At 40.4% G+C, this 21,174-nt stretch overlaps 1 protein-coding gene across 3 annotated transcripts in view; it reads left to right on the top strand.

Moving 5' to 3' along the window:
- Positions 1–15,572, top strand: part of CSNK1D (casein kinase 1 delta) — a 39,914-nt gene extending 24,342 nt beyond the window's left edge. The window contains exons 9-10 of one of the 3 annotated variants that reach the window (XM_066613384.1): positions 9,974–10,041; positions 13,424–15,572. In XM_066613384.1, coding sequence (XP_066469481.1) covers positions 9,974–10,006 — 33 coding nt within the window. In that variant the 3' untranslated portion in view covers positions 10,007–10,041; positions 13,424–15,572. Of the gene's footprint in view, positions 1–6,304; positions 6,980–9,973; positions 10,042–13,423 lie in introns of those variants that run through there. The other 2 variants (XM_066613383.1, XM_066613385.1) reach the window with 2 other exon arrangements.
- The last annotated feature ends 5,602 nt before the right edge of the window (positions 15,573–21,174 follow it).

Genomic DNA, 21,174 nt, shown 5'->3' with positions numbered 1-21,174 from the left:
TCTACTGCATCATCCCTGAACCACTAATGCAGGATATGACTACCCCATAGTCCATGCAGAGGAACCGCTCAAGCATGTCACACAGAGTGCCCAGAATGGCTATTTCCCTCCATTACTGTTGTGTAGTTTCTCCTCAGCTCCTTGACTTTACTCCAGCATGCCTCAAGGCTCTCTGGTAACCCTTGTCCTTCAGTATGTTGAAAATGTAACAGAACTGTACCACATTTCAGTAAGTTTTGCTGAGAGCCACCTGGACATGTTTCTTCCAAATATCGCTGAAAGCTCTCAACACCTTGCTCCACAAAGTATTTCTCAGATGTCAAGGTGTTGCAAGGTTGAAAACACAACTCAAGAATAACTTGGTACTCTAGAGTGAAGGTTCACAGGCTTTTATTTCATTGCAAGCAATGGGCATCTCATGGGACTAATGTCTAAAGCATGAGAGCAATTGTCAATGTTAACTGAATCCTTTATACCATTCTGGGTTCTTTGTCTGAAAATCTAGACTTCCTATTCCCTGAAAATCTGCATCATAGATGGGGCAAACTCCTAATTGGCTGTAGATAACCTTAGAGACACCTGATAGGTGTGTTTCAGGTTACAGGTCTCCATAAAAGGTAAAATCAGACATTTAAACATTGAATTACAAAGTTTTCAGAAACCAGTAGGATGCGCTGTAACATACTTTACTCAGTTTTGAACCTAATTCATATCCATTATTTCAATTAAGAGTAATTTGAGTCCTCTTACTAACCTCATTAGTAAGTAGTAGTTAGTTAGTTAGTAGTTAGTAGTAGTAGTAGTTAGTAAGAGTCCTCTTACTAACCTCATTAAAAGAGCCGTATAACACAAAGACAGGTGTGAAGGCAGACTTCATAAGATATTTTCTTGGCAGAACTTACTCATCCCTCATTAGGATGGCCTGGTGCAAGCGGCCTATCTTATCTCTTATGCGTTCCTTTTCTGTGTTAGTCCAAACATTGAACACCTGTGGAGCCTCTCTGCAAACTAAGGCTTCTTGTCTTTTCTTAAGACCTTTCTAAAATCAAGCAACCTTTTGGTTTCTTAAGAACTACTTCTAATGACTACTATATCGCCATATGTGCATAGGAACATAAGAACAGCCCCACTGGATCAGGCCATAGGCCCATCTATTCCAGCTTCCTGTATCTCACAGCGGCCCACCAAATGCCCCAGGGAGCACACCAGATAACAAGAGACCTCACCCTGGTGCCCTTCCTTGCATCTGGCATTCTGACATAGCCCATTTCTAAAATCAGGAGGTTGCACATACACATCATGGCTTGTACCCCATAATGGATTTTTCCTCCAGAAACTTGTCCAATCCCCTTTTAAAGGCATCCAGGCCAGTCGCCATCACCACATCCTGTGGCAAGGAGTTCCACAGACCAACCACACGCTGAGTAAAGAAATATTTTCTCTTGTCTGTCCTAACCTGCCCAACACTCAATTTTAGTGGATGTCCCCTGGTTCTGGTGTTATGTGAGAGTGTAAAGAGCATCTCCCTATCCACTCTGTCCATCCCCTGCATAATTTTGTATGTCTCAATCATGTCCCCCCTCAGGTGTCTCTTTTCTAGGCTGAAGAGGCCCAAACGCCGTAGCCTTTCCTCGTAAGGAAGGTGCCCCAGCCCCTTAATCATCTTAGTCACATTGTAATGTGAATTACAATTTGGGCCAAGACTATCTTGTCCTAGCTTTTTGTCTATATGTGCCTTTTAGTCTGAAAGCCTGAAAGAATATAATATAAAATTATAAGTGAATATTGGTAGGCATAGTGGTTAATGTCCTTGCTAAGATGTGCATTCTTCTCCCAAGATGAGGCCTATCTCTTCATTGCCTAGTATCCTTTTCTATACCTACTACATTCCAGAGTGTTTACACTCTGAGGCCTGAACACCTGTGAGACTAACAATTTTGTTTTTAAATGAAGTCAAACAGCCTTTTACTATTCTGTTTCCATGCTTTAGCCAGACTTTTAAAATGTTTCTTTCTTAATACCAAGCAGCTTTTTACCATTCTGTGTCTGTACATGTGGGTTACAGCCTAGGGTCAAAAGTCACCTTGCCTCAAAGGAAGCACCTCATTGCTGACAAGAGTCACTTAAACAGCCGGAATACCACTTTACTCCACTTTTGCTCCTTTCTTTCCTACCTGCCATAAGTGTGAGGAAGGCGATAACTGCCTTTTAAAGCCAAAAATAAAGAGAGATAGCTGTGGTGCCCTCTGCCAGAGACGACCCTAGGGTAGATCCAAGAACTCAGAATTTTGACAGACACATGAGTTTTGCAACCATATGTTCAAAACCCACGTGAAAAATTTTTAACAACTCGGAATAAAAAGTAAAAAAGGTTCTTGCTTATTCTGTGGGAAAATATTCACGGATGTGATGAATCAGGAAACTCACGTGGTGTCTCAGTGTGCATTATTCCATGGAAAATACTCATTTCCATGTGGGTTTCTGCTTGTCTGGTCTGGGCTTATTTCAAGTAAAATGAGCTTTAAAATGTTCTGTAAGACAGCTTCCTAGCAAAAATGAATGCAACGTATCAGCAGTGTATGTGGAAACATCACATCTGGTATGCAATAACATGCCACAAAACACCAGTTATATCTGAGGGTACAAAGTGAAACATTCTGGCCTTTAAATGACATGGATAAGATTTTCGACTGATCCAGATCCTGCCGTTTAGGGTGCATTATTTGTCATACTAGTTGTGAAAATACTCTTGTTTGCCTTGAGACCCCACATTCAGATCAGATGGTTGTTAAGTGAGATTCTGAACTTTGTATTCTGTTGCTAGTACCAAGCAAGGTATGATTCACTATAGGAAATGAAAGTTCTGTAAAAACACTTTTTACTATGCCCTGTCCAGAATTAGTCTACAGTGAGTAAAATGATGGTCCTTGAAACCAGACTCTGAGCATGATGGATAGAACAGGAGAAAAAGGTTCTATCTAGTGTGTGAATGAGTTTATCCTGTGGGTAACTATATAGAGGCTTGATAACTTTGAAGGATTTAAAGCTTTTGAGGTGTTAAGACTCTCTCTTTTATCCTTCCACCTGTAAAGCCAAGCACCGGCAGACCTCAAAGGAAGAGGAAGAAAGTGCGTATTTTGATCCCTTAAATGGCTTGAAATAAAGCACTTTTAGACTCTGAAATGTGCTTACTTGCTTTCTTTTACATCAGGGCTATTTATGGCCTGGTAGGCTATGCTGTACTGAGTATCTGCAAACCTTTTCTTTTTGGTCATTGACTTTAGAAGGTGCTCAACTTCCAACCAGTTTTATCTGTACTAGTGTTTCTCTTTTCTACACATGGGAGGAATAGAAATAACCTGTTCTTGAATTTGTCACTTTTCCAAATGACTGCTTTCAGTTCTGGCATAGACTGTGGGAGTTGCCTTTATTTATACAGGTATTTATATACTGCCTTTCTTTGGTCGTCAGATTTCTCCTCTGACTTTAATCCAAGGCGGTTTACATAGGCAGGCTGTTCTAAACCCCCGTAGGGATTTTTACAATAGTTCTAGTCTTTCATAGAACTCCTCATTCCAGCTGGATTCCTTCCCGGTCTGGCCTCTCTCTGGCCCTTCGCCTCCCACGCTCCACTTGACGGCAACTCCTCTCTGCCACTGAGGGTCAGCTCATCAGTATATCAGCATATTGTCAGTTCTCGGGTACTTCCGATTGTTTTGAACTGGCAGCCTCAGAACTTCAGGCATACAAGGCGGCAGCTCTACCAACTGCGCCAGATCTCCTGCCACACATTTAGTGTGTCAAGTGTGATGCAAATTATATACATCAAGTGCACGTAGTCACATGAGACCTTTACATGATTTGTTCTTGTGTAAACGAAGATTATCTTGGAGTCCCCTGAATAGAAAAGGCTATATTCCAAGGAACAGTATTCCTCATATGCACAATGGCTCGGTGCTTCCATCTTGACATAATTCTGTGTTTTGTTTTACTGATAAATAAATATTAACTTCACAGCCTCAACACACACACTCCCCTCTGATTGTGCATATGGCTATGCCATAGTTCTACCAATTTAGCATAGATGGGAGTAAGACTTTTCTATGTATGATTGGATATTTGAGGGTTTAAAAGTAAAACAATCAAACAACTTGAATTAGTTGACAAGCATACTTTTCAACCAATTAATTGAAGTGCCTTAGGCTATGACAAGACTGTATTTTGTGTTCTCTGTGTTTGGCTTTGCTTTTCACAGAGAGAATATATCTCTGAAAAGCATTTCAGGTAACTAGCCTAATGAAGCTAAACTTTTGTTAGTTCCCCTTGTGGGGGGGGGAAGGATCATCAAATGGAAATCTGATTAGAGAGATTCAAATAGTGAAACTGGTATCCCTCCTAGCAGATGAGTCTTCATCTCTTTAGCTCAGGGGTGTCCATAGTTTTTGGCAGGAGGGCCACATCAGCTCTCTGACACCGTGTCGGGGGCCGAATTAATTTACATTTCAAATTTGAATAAATTTACATAAATGAATATATTAAAGATGAACTTATATGAATGAATGAAGGTTTTGCAGTAGTTAAGGCCTTGCACAAAGCAAGGCTAGCCTTTCCTCTCCTGCAGCTACTGCATCACAGACATGAAACAACAAGCAATGGAGGGAGTCCTCATCCCACAGCTCACTTGAGAGGCCAAACAGTTGCCCTCACCCTGAGAGCAGTTGCATCGGGCCAGTGTGGGCTCCAACAAATCTCTGGAGGGCCAGAGTCTCATTGGAGGCTAGGGGCTCCCTTAGGGCCACATAGAGAGGCCTTGAGGGCCGCAAGTGGCCCCCGGGACGGGGTTTGGGCACCCCTGCTTTAGCTGCTAATGCCCCTTGAACTTATCATCCCTCCAGGAGATACAGAACCCTAGCCTAGCCCTGCCTTTCCTTTAGTCATGTGCAAAGTGGTCATGACATGTGGCTTCCCTGCTAAAGTGGATTTATCACTGCTGACATCAAACAAAAAATGACCCACCTCTGTGTCTTCAGACTTGCTCTGATCCAGCCTATGCAGCTGAAGTTCCTTGGTACACTTATCCTGCTTGTTACAAAATAGTCTACATTTTAGGATGCAAGCCAATTATCTAATTTCTTTTTTCTGGCAACGATCTAGTACAGCAGCTTCACCCGGAAAGCCTGGCTATCTTTTTATTTGCAATTATTTGCTTAATTTGCTTAATTGAAAAGCTGAAAGTACATTATTATGCAATGAAGTTTAACCATATATTTATTTTAATTTATTTAATACATTTCTACCCGGCCTTTCTTGCGCTACAGTGGGTGCCCAAGGTGGCTTACACAAAAACAAATTATAAAATTAATATAGAACAATATAAAATGATGTGTATATGAAGTTAAAAATGATATATAATCATAAAATGTGTCTCATAGCACAGAAATGGATGAGAACTTTTGTTAAGTGTATTTCTTTAGACTTGCATAAGAGAATGATTGAAAATTTGCAAATCTCACATTTCTTGTGTTGGGGGAGAGGATTAACTTCTCATGTAACTTTAAAATACTATTTTATAGAAGTAAGTTATATACGTAGCTTGGTTGGAAGTATGTTTAGGTTGTCATCCTACAGGGAAAATGTAGTGTCTGCAGTGGAGTTGGACTACAAGGTAACTAGTTAAGCTTTGAAATTTGCCATTTGTCTGGTACGAAGAGCAAGTGCCCTAGGCAAGCAACCAAGTAGCAAATGTACCAGCCCATACTTTTTTCATCACCAAAGTGTACTCCTCCCCCCAGCAAAACATAGTGCAGTGCTATAACAGTTACTCCTGTGGCTCTCTGTTCAGCCCTCAAAGGGCCAGCAGTGCTATGACAGTTGCACATCTACATAACCTCCCTGGACTGGTGGCTGCCATAACTACTACTTTTCCACCCATTAGGATAGGTACCGTTCAATGCTGTGCCATGGCAATCTGGGCATCAGGAAGATGAGCATTGAGGCCTGTGAATGAAGCAGACGATGAATAACAAAAACAAAAATGGCCAAACCTTAGCAGAACTGAGTTTTACCAAAAACAGATCTGCAGAAAGGGAAATCATATGTGTATTGAATCAAAGATTAAATGTCTTATAACGATTGTATAACGATTTCTCCTGAGTACTAAAGGAAAAATCTTTCAGAGTTCAGTTATGTTAATCCTTACCCTGGCATCTCAGTTAACAATTGTTCTGTCAGCATTAGATTCCAGTAACGTTATGGTCAACATCTTATGGTCAACATTTAACTATTTCCTTGGTGACCACTCTAGCAGGTGCACCAGGGAATGGGGTGTGAGTGGAGTCTACGGGGAGCTGAGAATTTGAAGTTGCTGCAAAGAAAGAAGTGCAGAAGGAAGAGCAAATGACCCAAAAGGCAGACGATGATGAAGAAAGAAGAGTTATTAAGGAGCAGTGAAGTGAATTTAAAAGGGACATTTTACTTCTCAAATGGTCAATTCTACTGTGCAGTGCTAAATAAAACTACTTAACTTGTAGGTCCTTCTCATTGGCCAGATTGTTGCTTTGGCCCCTGCTGAAATTTCCTTCCAATACAAATAGGAGAGAGCTGTGAACCAAATGAAATGACTCTACATTTATTTATTAGCCATATAAGAGATCAGAGGGTGCCATCAAAGACTGTTGGCTATGGTTCATGTAGTTAACTATGGTTGGGGAGCAGTTAAGCAGAAGAAATTAAGAACTTTCCAGAGAAGTAGAAAGAATGAAAATCTGAGGGCAACCATAATTGAAGTCAACATTTTTTTTTCCCAGGTCTGGGACTGTACCTCCTTCAGGAGTCTGTTTTACACAGTATTAAAATTGACTTGAGCCAGGCACAGGGATAAAGTTGGGGTCAAGAAATACAGTTGGGAATGGATCATGATTGTGAAGGCTCAGTCAAACAGAACAATTAGAGTAGGTCTAGAAGTGCAAGAAATTGAGGTGCTTTAGGTAACTTGAATGTTAGTTTAAACTCTCATTATATTAGGCAGTCCTTAAGGACCAGATTCTAGCAAGCTTAGAGTTTAAGATCATAAGAGCCTTGCTGAATCAAGCCAAATGTCCATCTTGTTCAGCTTCCTGTATCTCACAGTGGCCTACCAGATGCCTCAGGGATACCTGCATCCTGTTGCCACTCCCTTGCATCTTGCATTCAGAGATAGCGCACTTCTAAAACCAGGCGGTTGTATATGCCCAGTCATGGCTTGTAACCTGTGATGGACTTTTCCTCCATAAATCTGTTCAATCCCCTTTTAAAGGCATCCAGGCAAGGTGCCAACACCACATCCTGTGGCAAGGAGTCTCACAAATTAATTACATGCTGGGTAAAGAATTATTTTGTTTTGTCTGAGTGGTGGGAGAGTTGGAACAATTTTAGTTGATGTCAGCTGGTTCCAGAGTTGACCAAGAGAAAAAAAAACATCCCTCTACCCACTGTGTCCATCCCTTGCATAATTTTATGTCACTCTCAGCCTCCTTTTTTTCTAGATTGAAGAGCCTCAAATGCTGTAGCCTTTTTTCATTTAGCGAGGTACAACCAACCCACTAATCACTTGGGTCGCTCTTTTCCACCTTTTCCAGTTCTATACTATATCCTTTGTGAAATGTGATGAGCAGAACTCTACACAATACTCCAGATGTGACCTTACCATCAATTCGTACAATGGCATAATATTGGCTGTTTTATTCTCAGTCTCATTTTTAATTATCCCAAGCATGGAATTAGCCTTCACAGCTGCCTCGCACAAGGTCAACACTTACATTGAGCTATCCACCAGCACCCCAAGATCTCTGTCCTGATTGTTCACAGGCAGAACCCATTAGAGTATATGTGAAGTGTTGATTTCTTGCACCAGTGCGCATTACTTTACACTTACTTACATTGATATGCATCTGCCATTTTGCTGCCCATTCACCCAGTTTGGAGAGATCCTTCTGGAGATCTTCATAATTCCTTTTGGTCTTCATCACCTGGAAAAGTTTAGTGTTATTAACAAACTTGACATTTCTTATCTCTGATTCCAGGTCATTTGTGAACAAATTGAAAGGTACCAGCCCCAAGACCGAACTTGGGGTACATCGCTTTTCAGCACTTTCCATTGTGAAAATTGTCCACTGACGCTCACTCTCTGTTTCCTGGTCCTCAACCGATTCTTAATCCATAAGAGGACCTACCCTCTTAGTCCCTGACTGTAGAGTTTTCTCAACAGCCTTCCATGAAGGACTGACAAATGCCTTCTGAATATCTCGATACATAATATCAATAGGTTCACCTGCATCCACATGCCTGATGAATTCCTAAGGTCAGATCACAACCCACTTCTGCATCCTCACCAACTATTGAAAACCTCTGATCTAATAGAAGTTTGGGTTTCATTCTAATAAAGTGTATCAATCTTAGGACTGACCAAAAACTGTATATGTTTGGTGGGGCAGCAAGGGCACCCCCACCTTGACATAATGCTCGTTATATGCATGCAGTTATATCCCTGATTATTCCCCATCACAAGGGTGAAATGATCATAGATCAAGAATGGAAGAGTGTGCCCAGAATATCCTGCAATATAATACATTGGTAGGGGAGATATGCGACCTGGTTCACCACTGCTTATAAGGGACTTGCAAATGCCAATTTAGACTCATACTCTCAATATTGCTCTGCCTTTTATTGGCTCGTTTAGTATTCATGTATTATTGTACTACTTAGGATTGAGTCTGTTCCTGTGTCTTGCACTATTTAGTAAAAAGTTGACCTATACTTAAATTCTGTACCATTTGATTTCTTAGGTTTGCTTCTATCTTTCTTCCTTAATTTCAAGCACGAGGTTTTTCCAAATACAAGCTTCAGGGATCCTAAGATGGGAGCAGGGAGTCTTGTTGGTAATCCATATGGAACACCAAATTGGAGATGTACTTGGTGTTTTTTTCTGTGTTCACTGACACCCTGGTTGTTGTCATGGGTAATCTAGTAGATTTCACAAACTTCAGGAGGAATGTTGATTTTTCAGACCTGGTTATCTCTAAAGGGTAGGAAATTCAGTTCTGCCTGTCCTCTAGCAATCAACATCTGTAACTTTCCAGCAATTCGACTGGTTTTTCACTTCTAAATGCAGTGGACTACAACAGAACTCTTTGCTGAACGTGTCTTTTTTGGTTGTACAAGGGAAGTTTTGAAGGCAAGCACTGCATTTTTTCTCTGAGGCAGCAAGTGAGGAACTGGTTAGCTGGTTGGTGATAGGGAAAGGTGTTGAGATTTAAGATGAGTGCACATATTTGTTTGCTGCATTTATTAGTATTAAAATATATTCTGCTTAAACTGGTTCTTTTGGAAATGTGGGAATCTCCTGATTCACATTCAGAAGTAGGATGAGCCCCTTGTACCTTTGAAGTTAATGCTGCAAGAAGACTGGTGGGTAGGTGGGTGTGCATGTGTATGTACTGCCTTGGATAGACAATAGGGTTGCAAAAGGGCTTGTACTATAGTGAACTGCTTAATTTTCAAAGTTGTCCTTGGGTTTGTTTGTAGATTGTAGCTAGAAGGTTCCAGGCTGAGCTTGTACAGAGTTCTTAGTGCTAATGAGATGAGGGGTCTCTTCAGTGACAAAGAGTCACTACCGAAAGTCATCTACCGAAGTCATCTACCGAATAGTCAGTGTATGACCAAAGGAAAATGTTTTTTTGAATCAGTGGCCAGTGCTGGCAAAAAACAGTGAAAGTGATGATGAACCGTTTTGAGCTGAGAGAGGCAGGAATAAAAAGCACATTCCAAATAGGGTTGGTTGCCACCTTCTGCTGAGGCAGCCCTTCCTCATGGCTGTAAGGCATCTGAAACAAACACCATTACAAATTAAGTGCAGTTCCAGTTAGAGTCTCAGTTTGAAATTATATATCGGGCAGTGGATTTGTTACAAATGGCTGTCTTTTCCCCCCCACCTCAGAATAGCATTCCTTTCGAACACCATGGCAAGTAGCTGCTCGTCTACTTCTCGTTGGAAAGCAGCACTGGGTGAGTCCCTTCTTGCTAGACACCAACTTGGTGGGTGGGCTTGGATTAACTCCTATGGGGACATCAAATTGGGTGGCACTTCATGTTAATTCTACACTTTATACCAGATATTGTAGCATTAGATGTGGTTCACACTTATAATTTTTCCTGAAAGTTTTCAGGACTTCATTTAGAACTGGTCCACTAGCATGTTCATAAGAAAGGTTTGGTGGTATATATTGCAGTAAGCACAAGGTAACCAACCATGTGGAATGGAACACTTGGGGGTATTTGATGTGGCATTTTTCTTTCCGAGATGTCATTTTGGTGTAAGAAAGCATGGGCATTAGCTATTAGTCTGTTTGCCTCCAGCACACGTTAAGCAACCTTTGTAAGGAAAAATGCCACACCTGAACATTCTTGTAACACATAACAGGATTACAACATTTGCCAACCCACAGGTTGTTGCTAATTAGAAGCTGTACATGGTTGATTTAACAATAGACTCGCGTATCCTACTTAAAACCTGTTTCCTGGACAAATTATTCTAGAGTTAATCACAGTATTCTACAGCAGGTGCATCCAAACTTTTTGGCAGGAAGGCCACATCTCTCTGACACTCTCTGTGTCGGGGGCTGGGGAAAAAAGAATTAATTTACATTTCAAATTTACAAAAGTTTAAATAAATGAATATATTAAAGATGGAACTTATATGATTTTTGCATGGTCTCAGTCTGCTAGTAAAATGCAAGAAGTTTTGCAAAATCTGAACATTAAATAGCATGCCTTCATGTGCTTAAGCTACAGTTCTTGAAATAACTCATTATTACTGGGTAAAGCAATCAGGCTCAGTCATCCATGAGTATCCAGTATTGTGAAAAATTATACTAGGATGAGCATGATTCCCAAACTTAATGCAATTACCCCAATGCTAGTCTGTTGTAGCAAAAAAAAAAAAATGAATTTCTTATAGCACTTTAAAGACTGACAGATTTACTTCAGCATAAGCTTTTGTGTACTACCATCCTCTTCAGATACATAAACATATCATGCATCTAATGAAGTGAACTTTAGTCCATAAAAAAAGCATCTGCTGAAATGAATTTGTTGGTCTTCAGAGTGTCAAAAGATTATTTTTTCTCTTTCCATGACTAGATCAGACTATTTAATGTAGTCTTTTATTCTCTTCCCTTTCCCACATGCAGCCAAAGATTAAAAAAACATTTTCAAACTAATAGGAAAGCTGGAAACTGTACTTCTGGTCTCCTTTTTTTTTTTTTTTTTTTAAACAGGAAGTTCCTAAATGCCTGTAATGGTAGAAAATGAAGAATGAATGTTTGTATTAGCAACAGTTCTAAAGCGTATCGGTTGATTTCTGGATAAGTAGCTAGGGCTTCACCAGTGCAACATGAAGTGTGTGTGGGTGATTTGTAGCTTGCTGCCAATCTTAAGTATTTTAGAAGCTGTTCTTTTGCTTTTTTCAGTCGGACTGAGAATTCTTACTCTTTAGATTCTGTAAACAGGCTCTCTCCCTCTCCTTACCATTGACAAAGCTCCATATTACACTAATCTCTCCTGCTGGTGTGGGATCACTCTCTTGCTGCTGCTTTTGTGTTTTGTCTGACTCCACACCCCTTTCCTTTTAATTACATTAGCAAACTGATTATCCACATGGATCAGATCATCTGGATAATGCAGCTGTTCATAATTTAAACCGAATGGAAAGATTCTGAACCACCTTGTATACAGGATTCATGCTGGGCTGTGCTAGACAGATGCTTCTTGATGCTGTGTCTAATACTGTAATAATGCAGCTAGGGCCGCTAACAAGGATGTGGCGAGCCTGCGCTGGGGAGACTATGCTCTGGGGACAACTACAATAGGGACAGGATTCACAGGTGGCAGATTATCAGGCTCAGTCATTCAGCCAACCGCCTTTCAGCTAGCTTCTATCATATGACTGCCCACCCCATAAAATCATATTTGGTGTGAAAAAAATTTTTAATTTGGGGGTTGAACAAGGCATTTGAGGTGGTTACAAGTAAGAGTTGTCAGTTTACTGCAGCTGAGTTGAATCATCTGCACCTGCTTCAAACACAATTCCCGTTTGAAACTTGTGGGAATTTTGACAGAAGAACTGCAGGATCCACTATCAAGGTCCTTATTTGTAATGATTGATCTCGTTGCATGTCAAAGCATTGTCGCTACTGCAGTTTGACTGAAAATGAAATCCCTGTGAACTGTGCATCAAAAGAACTGCTGCTTCAGTAAGAAGAGAATGTGAACAGGTTGTTTTACGACAGTTCAGACATCACAGAAAACGGACTTGCATAACTTTGGCTGCTGAAGTATGTCCTCCATACAGTGTTAGCACTACTTCAGCAAAGATTAAACCTGGGATAGCAATGACACTCCTTTCGTATCACCCCCAACTTCATGCAATCTACTTTCCATTCTCCCTCAGGTTATCAAAAAAATAATGTCCTTGTCAAATGTCACACTTGTAAATTAGGGGACTGGTTTGCAGAAGACTGCATACTGCTGTCATAATTAAAAAGTAAGCTGTGGCTTCCTTTCTTGGTCATGCCCTTTTAGAGAGGTGGTGAGGGAACGTTTCAGTCTAAGTCATATGAAGCAAATCCACAGGCTTCAAGAACACAGAATCAAAAGAGCCTTCAAAGAACTTGTGGGGTGATTTGGTGATTGGATAAAACTTGTCATCTTTTGTTGCAAGGTTAACTGTTCAGAAAATGTTCTTATTCTCAACTCTGTGATGTGCTTCAGCCTCCTCAAATTCAGGCTAGCGATGGCTGTTGGGTTCTAAAACCCACCTAATCATTGGCATATTCAGCATCTGAGTGGGACCTGACCAACCTGCACCTGCCAGATTTGGCACACATTTCTGATTGCAGAATTCACAGGGCTTTGCTTAACACTGGCATCTACTATGGAAAGAATATTGTAGTACATATTCAGTTTAGTATTGCTGCTTAAAAGACCAATCTTTTTTAGGTAACACTTGCATTTATCACCTTGCCTCTTGATTTGGGTTTCATTACTAATTCAAGAGCTCACCTGAGTCATCTAATCTTTACCTTTTAGTAGCCAGCATGTGCTTTGTCTCTTGATCTTCACTCTGTTTCTCCTTGCTCATAAAATGTCTTTCTTATCTAAATCATAACAGCAAAGGAAAATACCATTCATTTCATGGATGCTGCAGGTGGGTGCAATTGATTCTGTTGAAACATAGATGTGCACATTCTCATTTCATCCTTCGGAAGTGGAGGAATCTGCTCAGTTGATTTGTATGATGGGACTGAAGCGACTTTACTGGGTCCGTTTTTTAAATGCAGTTCCAGTAGGTGTGGAATGATATTGATACCTTCTTCCTTGGCTTCAACAGATTCCTGCACTGGCCGCGACCAGCGTTCTCCAGTCTGCTGTGCATCGGTGAAATAACATTGCCATTGAGGGGCAGATAATGCATGGCTGATCTCCTATGTTACCAATGGCTTTTACTAGCAAAACTACCCCAAACTAGAGCAGAAGAAATATTACAACTGGATCTCTCCTTGCCACTTACTAAAGATACTTGCAGGAACATGGACAGAATCCAGCAGCTGCCACTACAAGAGGCTTTTGCCAGAAACCTGATAACCTTATGTGAACTCTAGCAACAAGGCTGGAAAAAGAAGAGACGGTTTACAGCATTAACCGCCTGTTGTTAGCCATTTCAGTTCTCCCTCCACAGGCGGCAGCCTTTACCCCCTTTTTATTGTTCTACTGTAATTATAAATCTTTTACTTGGTTTAAGAAAGTTTTGTATTCATTTTGCTAAGATTATTGGCTTAATTCTCTCTGTAAAAAACAAAAACCATTCTCGCTTTTGTCTGATTTGAAACCTCTGTAGAAATGTGAACAATCCTGAAGTTTAAAACAACACACACAAAAGACTTGAAACTTCTTGTAAACTTAAGTCAGGCAGGGAATGTGTAAATGAATTAGAGCCGTCTGTTTTTATTTTACACTGTTTACTTTTTATATGGTCCCATTCTAAAGAGGAGAGGGAGTGTTCTCAAGGTTGGTTTTGTTTTTTTTAAGTTTTAATTTTGCTTTTGGTTGTCTTGTTCCAGTTTTTAGAAAATCAAATCTACATGTAGCTCAGAAACTTTCTTTTAATGTTTGTTCGTCTCTAGTACTGTTCAGGAAAGAGCAGAAGACATTTGATGAAGGGTAGCTATACCCATTAGAGGTGATCACATCTCTCTGTAGAATCTGAAGAATAAAAATAAAAAAGCTGTACAATAACCTGTTTGGGAAGGTTTTAATATTGAATGTACAATATCTAAGAGAATGAATACAGAAGGAGTTCATGTGAAACCTTAGTGCCAAGATTCACTCTTTTTGCTTGGTTTTTGGTATAAATACCAATAAAAGCTACCATCGCAGAGTGAGCAGTGTTGGAATAGGTGTGTTTCCCTGGAGTACGCAGAGAACAGTAAGTGCTTACAGCCTGCTGTATTATGCCAAGGCTTGAAGCTATAAACAAAATGTTCCTGCTGCAGGATGCCAAGGCTTGGGAATATTCAAGCCTGTTGACTTCTTTAAAGTGTGCAAGTCTGGAACAGCTGGCCTTCAGCTGAAGAAATACATATATAATGGCCAAAACACTTATCTTAGCAAATGAGTGTGCCAGCTATCATATGGAAGAATCTTTGTTTTCATGAGCAATATATTTTATCCCACTGTAATCTGGGAGCATAGAAGGCATGTACATCATACCAAATACCACTCAAGGGTAATGTCAGTCCCACCTTGGGAATGAAGGTGCAATACATACATGTGTTGTGTTACTACTTTTTAATCAACAGATGTGAGATTCTTGCCTCCTTGGGAATTTGGCGGCTAATACAATTCCATGGTTTCCTTTTTCTGTTTCTTTGCAAGCATTTTAATGTTCCAAAGTTTTGCCAGTCCCTTTTCATTTTGTGGACTTCTGGATATGAACAGTCTTGTCACTTTTTTTTAGCTATTTTAGGTCATTAACCAAGTGCTTATTTGTATGTTCAGGATCTGATTTACTTCAACTGGCAATTTGGGGGAGTGCAATGGGAATGTTTTTAAATGTTGGTCCATGGAGAATTTTGCATAACTGTATCACTTGGTTACTGTAGATGTTGGTTCTTTGGGCATGTACACTTCCATTTGTACAGTTCTACACTTCAGTGTGCTTTCTTTGTAAATATTTGTGGTCAATGATGTAATGTTAGAGACTTATAAAGGCAGCCTCTTCTCTCTATATATCTGGAACCTTAAATTGCTGTACTATACTTTAAAAGTTGACTGATGCAAGTTTCTAGACTTGTATTTGGTTGTGGGCAGACCTTGCCCTTCCATTATAGTAAAATACCACCATCACCTACTGAAAATATAGTTAGAATGTGTCTCTAAACCTGTGTACTGGTAACAAATATCTCCGAACACCTCATTTGTATTACCACTGTATTTGTGTACTTTAATAATTGTGTAAATAAATTCATAAGGACTTCTAATCTTCATGTTTTGCCTATATTTGTATGTTGAATGAATTCTTATAGAAAATAACAATTTTTTTTTTTTTTTGCAATAGCAGCTAAAGGCAAAGCAGTTGGTTTTTGATTTCTGAAAACTCTGACCAAGTGATGATAATTTGAAGTTGTAGTCTGTAACAAAGGGGTTTTTACCCATCTCTTCTTGCAAATGTGTTCAGCAGCCAAGATTGTAAGTAACTTTTGTGAGGGCACTAGTATTCATTCCATTAGGGGTAGGGGTAAGGCAGAGTCCTCTCTTAGGGTCCTGAGCTGTGTCTACTAGAGTTGAGGGGGGAGGGTGTCTTGAAAAGAGTTTTAGTGATCACTTGGAGGAAAGGCAAAGTTAAAGGAGAGAGGGTTACTGTAAAAAGTGTGGGAGGTAGTGGAAGGAAGAGAATATTGCAACAAACACCCTGTTTCAGCACATAATGATGAGGATGCTTTATTTTATAAATCATTTGGCTCTGTTTTGCTACCCCGTGTTAATATATGATGCTGAAAATTCAGTAGCAAAAAATGCTATTAAATGGGAGAAATTCTTACCTTCAGGGCAGCCACAGTAGGCTTAAATTTGCATTGTGACATGAAAGTAAAAACCAGACCTACAACTGGAGACAGTTGGTTTAAAGCAGTGGTCTAGATTAGAATGATGATTATTATAAAGAGACATAGCTCTAGTGGGATTATTTTAAAGGTGGCGATCACAAAGATTCTAGCATTTCACATCTCCTCCACAGCTGAGTCTGTAAGAACATGTGGAAGGCCAGCTGGGGAATTCTGCTTGCCTTCAGTGCTGCAGACAGCACAGTCCTGCAGTTCCTGCAAAACAGGCTAGGGCTCCAGCCTGAAGCCCAAAACGCAGCTGAGACGAGTTGCAGTCCTGTTGGACTTTGAACATACAAAGCTGCCATCCGCTGAGTCAGACTATTATAGATCCTTCTAGCTCAGACTGTCACCACTGACTAGCAGTAGCCCTTCAGGATTTTAGGCAACCCTTCCTGGAGATGCTGGAAATTGAAACCAGCAACTTCATGCAGTGCACATGCTGTAACTTGGAGCTATGGCCTGTTTCATTTTAGTGGTCTCTTGAAGTACTGACCAGTGCCTCTCATTCCCCTCCATTATGAAATCTGAACATGGTTCTTAACACATTTAGTTCTTTCTTGACTTGTGCATTCTGTATTGATCATATCAAGCCTGTTTGTGAACACAGGGTCTCTAGTGTTTGTTCCTCTCACCCTTCTTCTCTGGAGGAAAAGGTCTCTACATAAACACAAGAGAATATATTAAGCTGATGGGGGTACCCTCAGGCACTCAGAAGTGTGGCTGCCACAACCATTTTCTGGGAGCAGGCCCACTGAAGCCATTTTTAAAGGTGGGATCTTGCTTCAAACCAACCCTTTATGTGGCACTGTAAAATAGACAGAGAGATTTTCAGACTTGGTGTCTACCAGGATATTGGAGCATGGGGGAAAGATTTGTGTTTTGGGAGAATGAGTTCTTGTAGATGAAGTGAGAGAAGGAAATTTTTTCCTAGTGACCTCCTGTTCTCATAGGTAGAGCTAATTCTATTCACCTGGGTAGTGATCATAATCATTTTCACTCTTGTCCATTTATTTTACAGTTGTAATGGCCAGTCATCTATCCCTTATGCTGTGTTTACAGATATTTGACTGAACTCTTGCTTATTTTTCACATTTTTATACTGCCCTTCCTCCAAAGAGCTCAGGGCAGTGTACACAGCTGCTCCCCTCCTTTTGTCCTTGCAACAACCATGTGAGGTAGGTGAAGCTGAAGGTGACTGGCCCAAGGTCACCCAGGAAGCTTCGTGGCTGAGGGGGGATTCAAACCTGGATCCCCCCTCAGTGTAGCTTAGCCATTCTGGAGCTATGGAGAGGACCCCCTTGGCCTTGGAACCAGGTTCCTGGAAGCCCTGAGGCAAAGTGCTGCCCCGGGAGGGGGGGTCCCATTGTGTCTACCACCTGGTGATATATTGAGTTCAGGGTTGCCCATTGCCCAATATTGAGGGTTCAGGGGTCAGCCCTGCCAGGTGAGCATCTAATGGGGTAGGAGAACCTTTGGCCAGTGGCCAATTCCTAATACCACCACTGTCCCCACTTCACAGGAAATAACTTTCAGCTCTGCTGTCCCAGCCCCTAGAAATGGGTCCATCACTGAAAAATGACCTCCTGCTCTCTGATCAACAGGAATTTACCAGGCAATAATTGCTTTTTATCTTTTCCCCCACTTTACCCCCAAAGTAATCCATTAATTACTGACTTTACACCTTGTTTGTGCCTCAGCTGTGGGCTCCTAGGAGCTTTGAGTTGGACAATAGAACAGCTATTTGGGGCTATTTGTGAAATCTTAGTTGTGGAAGGGGGAAAAACCATCACATTTGTAAAGCACTTTGTGTTTTGTAATCCATATTTTACAACCTCTGAAAGAGACATAATATAAAGGAGTTTAAAGAGGAACTTATTAAAAACAAGAAGAGTACAATAGAGTGCAACAATTATCACTTAGAATAGATCTTTCCATAGAGTCCTCTTTAGTGCTCCTTGAATGCATATAAATTGGTTTGTGAAAAGTAGTTTGTCCACAGGGAGCTCTTTTCCTAATTTTCAGTGAAGTGGGATTAATTTTACAGTGATGGAATTTAGATACAAGAAACCTCTGCCTGTTCTCTGCTGCTTTTCATCTTGTACTTGTTACCCAATTGCAGCTCGACATTATTTTGAAAAGTCATTTTGATGGGATTTGAGGGCACAATAGTCTGTGAACACATCAGAAAACCTGAGCCCTGTGAACTTTGTTAGCTTAAACATTTCATTGTTCCTCTTATGGAATGTGTGTGAACTTCTGTACAAGGTAGTTTTCCCTTAGATCAGTGGTCAAACTTTTCCGGCCAGTGGCTCCCTTGACCCCCATGGCTGTTGGCCATGACTCCCCATCATGTTCCTGAAGGCTGGAAGTGACATCATTAAACAGGAAGTGGCCAGAAATATTAACTATATTAATCATATCATTTATACAGTTGTCTTCTACAATTGCCCAATATTGAATGGGTTACTTTGCTGCTATTCAAATCACTGTTATCTAGAATTATAATTCACACCTATGGATGTGCTTAAAGTGACCCATATCGGACAGTATCCTGTGAAGTTTGTTCAATTAATACATGTCACCAGTACCTAGCCAATTAAAAAATGCTATTCTGGCTAATAGTTTAAAATTTGGGAAAAATGTTCCTTCATTTCAGACAAAAAAAAAACAACCCCGCTGGTGTTTCATGTTGTTTTGTCTGAAATTCATGTGTTTTGTTTTTAATTTGGCTTGTGCAGAAAATGCCACCATCTGCCTTCCTTCATCTAATTCACAATCATTCAGCATTCAGCCGCCATGCAGGAAAATCTGACTGTCATTTTGTCCTAATAGTACTCTACCATATGGTCAGCTGCTCAAAATAAACAAAAACAAAGAAAAATCTAGATTTAACCTAGTTCTAGAATATAGTAATCCTAAGGTTCTTAAGTCCAACAGAAACTAGAAACTGATTTTCATGTAGAAATACATAGAAATAGATTGCTTTGCCACAAAATACAAGGTATGTCTATAAAATAACGAGACTGTGATTCCACCTAGTAAACAAAGGAGTCAGAACCGGTTATAACTGCATACATAGTAACCTTGAACATGTCTGAACCTGCATGACAAGCAGCAACACTCCATGACGTTCAGTTGATTGTGAGTCGCCATTTAGTTTGGTTGTGTTTTCTGTAGAGTGCCGAAAAAATGCTAAGTTTAAAATTTGAACAATTTGAAATTTTTAGTAAAATTGCACAAAACACCAACAGAATTGGATGCAGATCCAAACCTGTTTCATAAAGTAATCACTTGTGATGTGACCTGGATCTTCCAGTAGGATCCTGAAACCAAAAGACAGTCAATGCACTGGAAAACACCGTCATCACCAAGAATGAAAAAAGCTCGTCAAAGCAAGTCAAAATTCAAAGCAATGCTCATTGTTTTTTTTCGATATCAAGGGTGTAATTTTGGAAGAATGGGTTCCAGAAGGTACAACAGTTAACCAGCATTATTATAAGGAAGTTTTGAAGAAGCTGAGAGAGAGTCAGAAACGGCCACAACTGTGGAAAAATGGTTTCATTCTTCACCAGGACAACGCGCCTGCTCACACACCACTTTCTGTGAAGCAGTTTTTGACCGACAATCACATTACTACACTTGAACATCTTCCATATTCACCCGATTTAGCACCTTTTGACTTTTATCTTTTCCCAAAAGTTAAATCAGTGCTTAAAGGGACACATTTTGAGTCAGTTGATGCTGTAAAGAAGAAAACGACAGATATGTTGAAACGACTGACAGAAAATTGATTTGCTCCATGCCTTCGACCAGTGGAAAACAAGACTACAGCAATGTATTAGTGCAAATGGGAAGTATATTGAAGGGGACAAACATTAAATTTGTAATACCAATAAATAAAGGTGAGTTATTTAATCAGTCTCGTTATTTAATAGACATACCTCATATGTTTGGCAGTTGCACACTTGAGACTTTTTCTTAAATGTTTTATAAGAACTGTAACTACTGTATATTTTTTCTTAATTGTATGCTTGCAGGCCAACTCTTCACCATACTTGAATTACCCAAGCAGCAAGTGGGGGGAGGGAGCAGCAAACTGATGCGGGATGCCCTGCACCTCACATCTCCTGCCACTATCCCTCGGGCACACTCACCACCTGCCAAGCTACTTCAGTTGGCTCTTGAATTCTCTTCCCACTTACTGGGAAAATGCTACCCCATTACCACTTCTTCCTCACCCACCCAGCTGCTTAGGAAAGCAATCAGATGGCTAAGGAGAGGCACAGTAGTCCAGTTTTTGTTGTATGTGTTTTGAGGGGGGGGGGAGCACAAATTCTGAGCTTTTATTCTTGTGGAACCAAGTGTAGACATGTTCATGTGGTAATGGCTGACAGCTAAGAAGCTGAAGGACAATACATATTAAGTAATTAGATATATAGTGTTGTCTCTCTATTTTAAAACCACTTTTGCCCCAGCAAAAAACTCTCCAGAAGTTTCCCTACTTACATCCATTAACTTATGAACTTTCAAATAGACACATGCTTGGGAAAGCCACAAGGCAATTGGTGGGAACATAGCTCACCACCTGTAATTGTCCAACATAATGCCCAACTGCAGGGATTGACCCCCCAAACTTCCTTCCCTTATGCAAAGCACTCTTGTCTCTCCTTGTTTGTTCCTGGCGGTTGGCAGTTGCCTTTTTATCCCCAAACAAGAATTCCTGAATTTTTACAGGAACTTTTGTAAGGCACTTATCCCAACTTGTATAAATCAGTGTCCTGTGTATTCTGTGAGACGAGAAACAGACTTCTACGGCAGCCAGAGTACCAACCACTTATAGGTTACTAGTTTAGTACTAGCTCCCTAAACATTACCTGGAATCAACTACAATCTACAACGTCAAATCCAATGGATGTTCTACCTTTATTTATTATATTTCTATTCCGCCTTTCTCCCCTGAAGGAGACCCAAGGCGGCT

Source organism: Tiliqua scincoides, chromosome 2 (assembly GCF_035046505.1).
Source record: "Tiliqua scincoides isolate rTilSci1 chromosome 2, rTilSci1.hap2, whole genome shotgun sequence".
In the NCBI taxonomy this organism is placed as follows: Eukaryota; Metazoa; Chordata; class Lepidosauria; order Squamata; family Scincidae; genus Tiliqua; species Tiliqua scincoides.
Note: the sequence above shows the minus strand (reverse complement) of the source record. Positions and strands in the feature narration are given on the sequence as shown.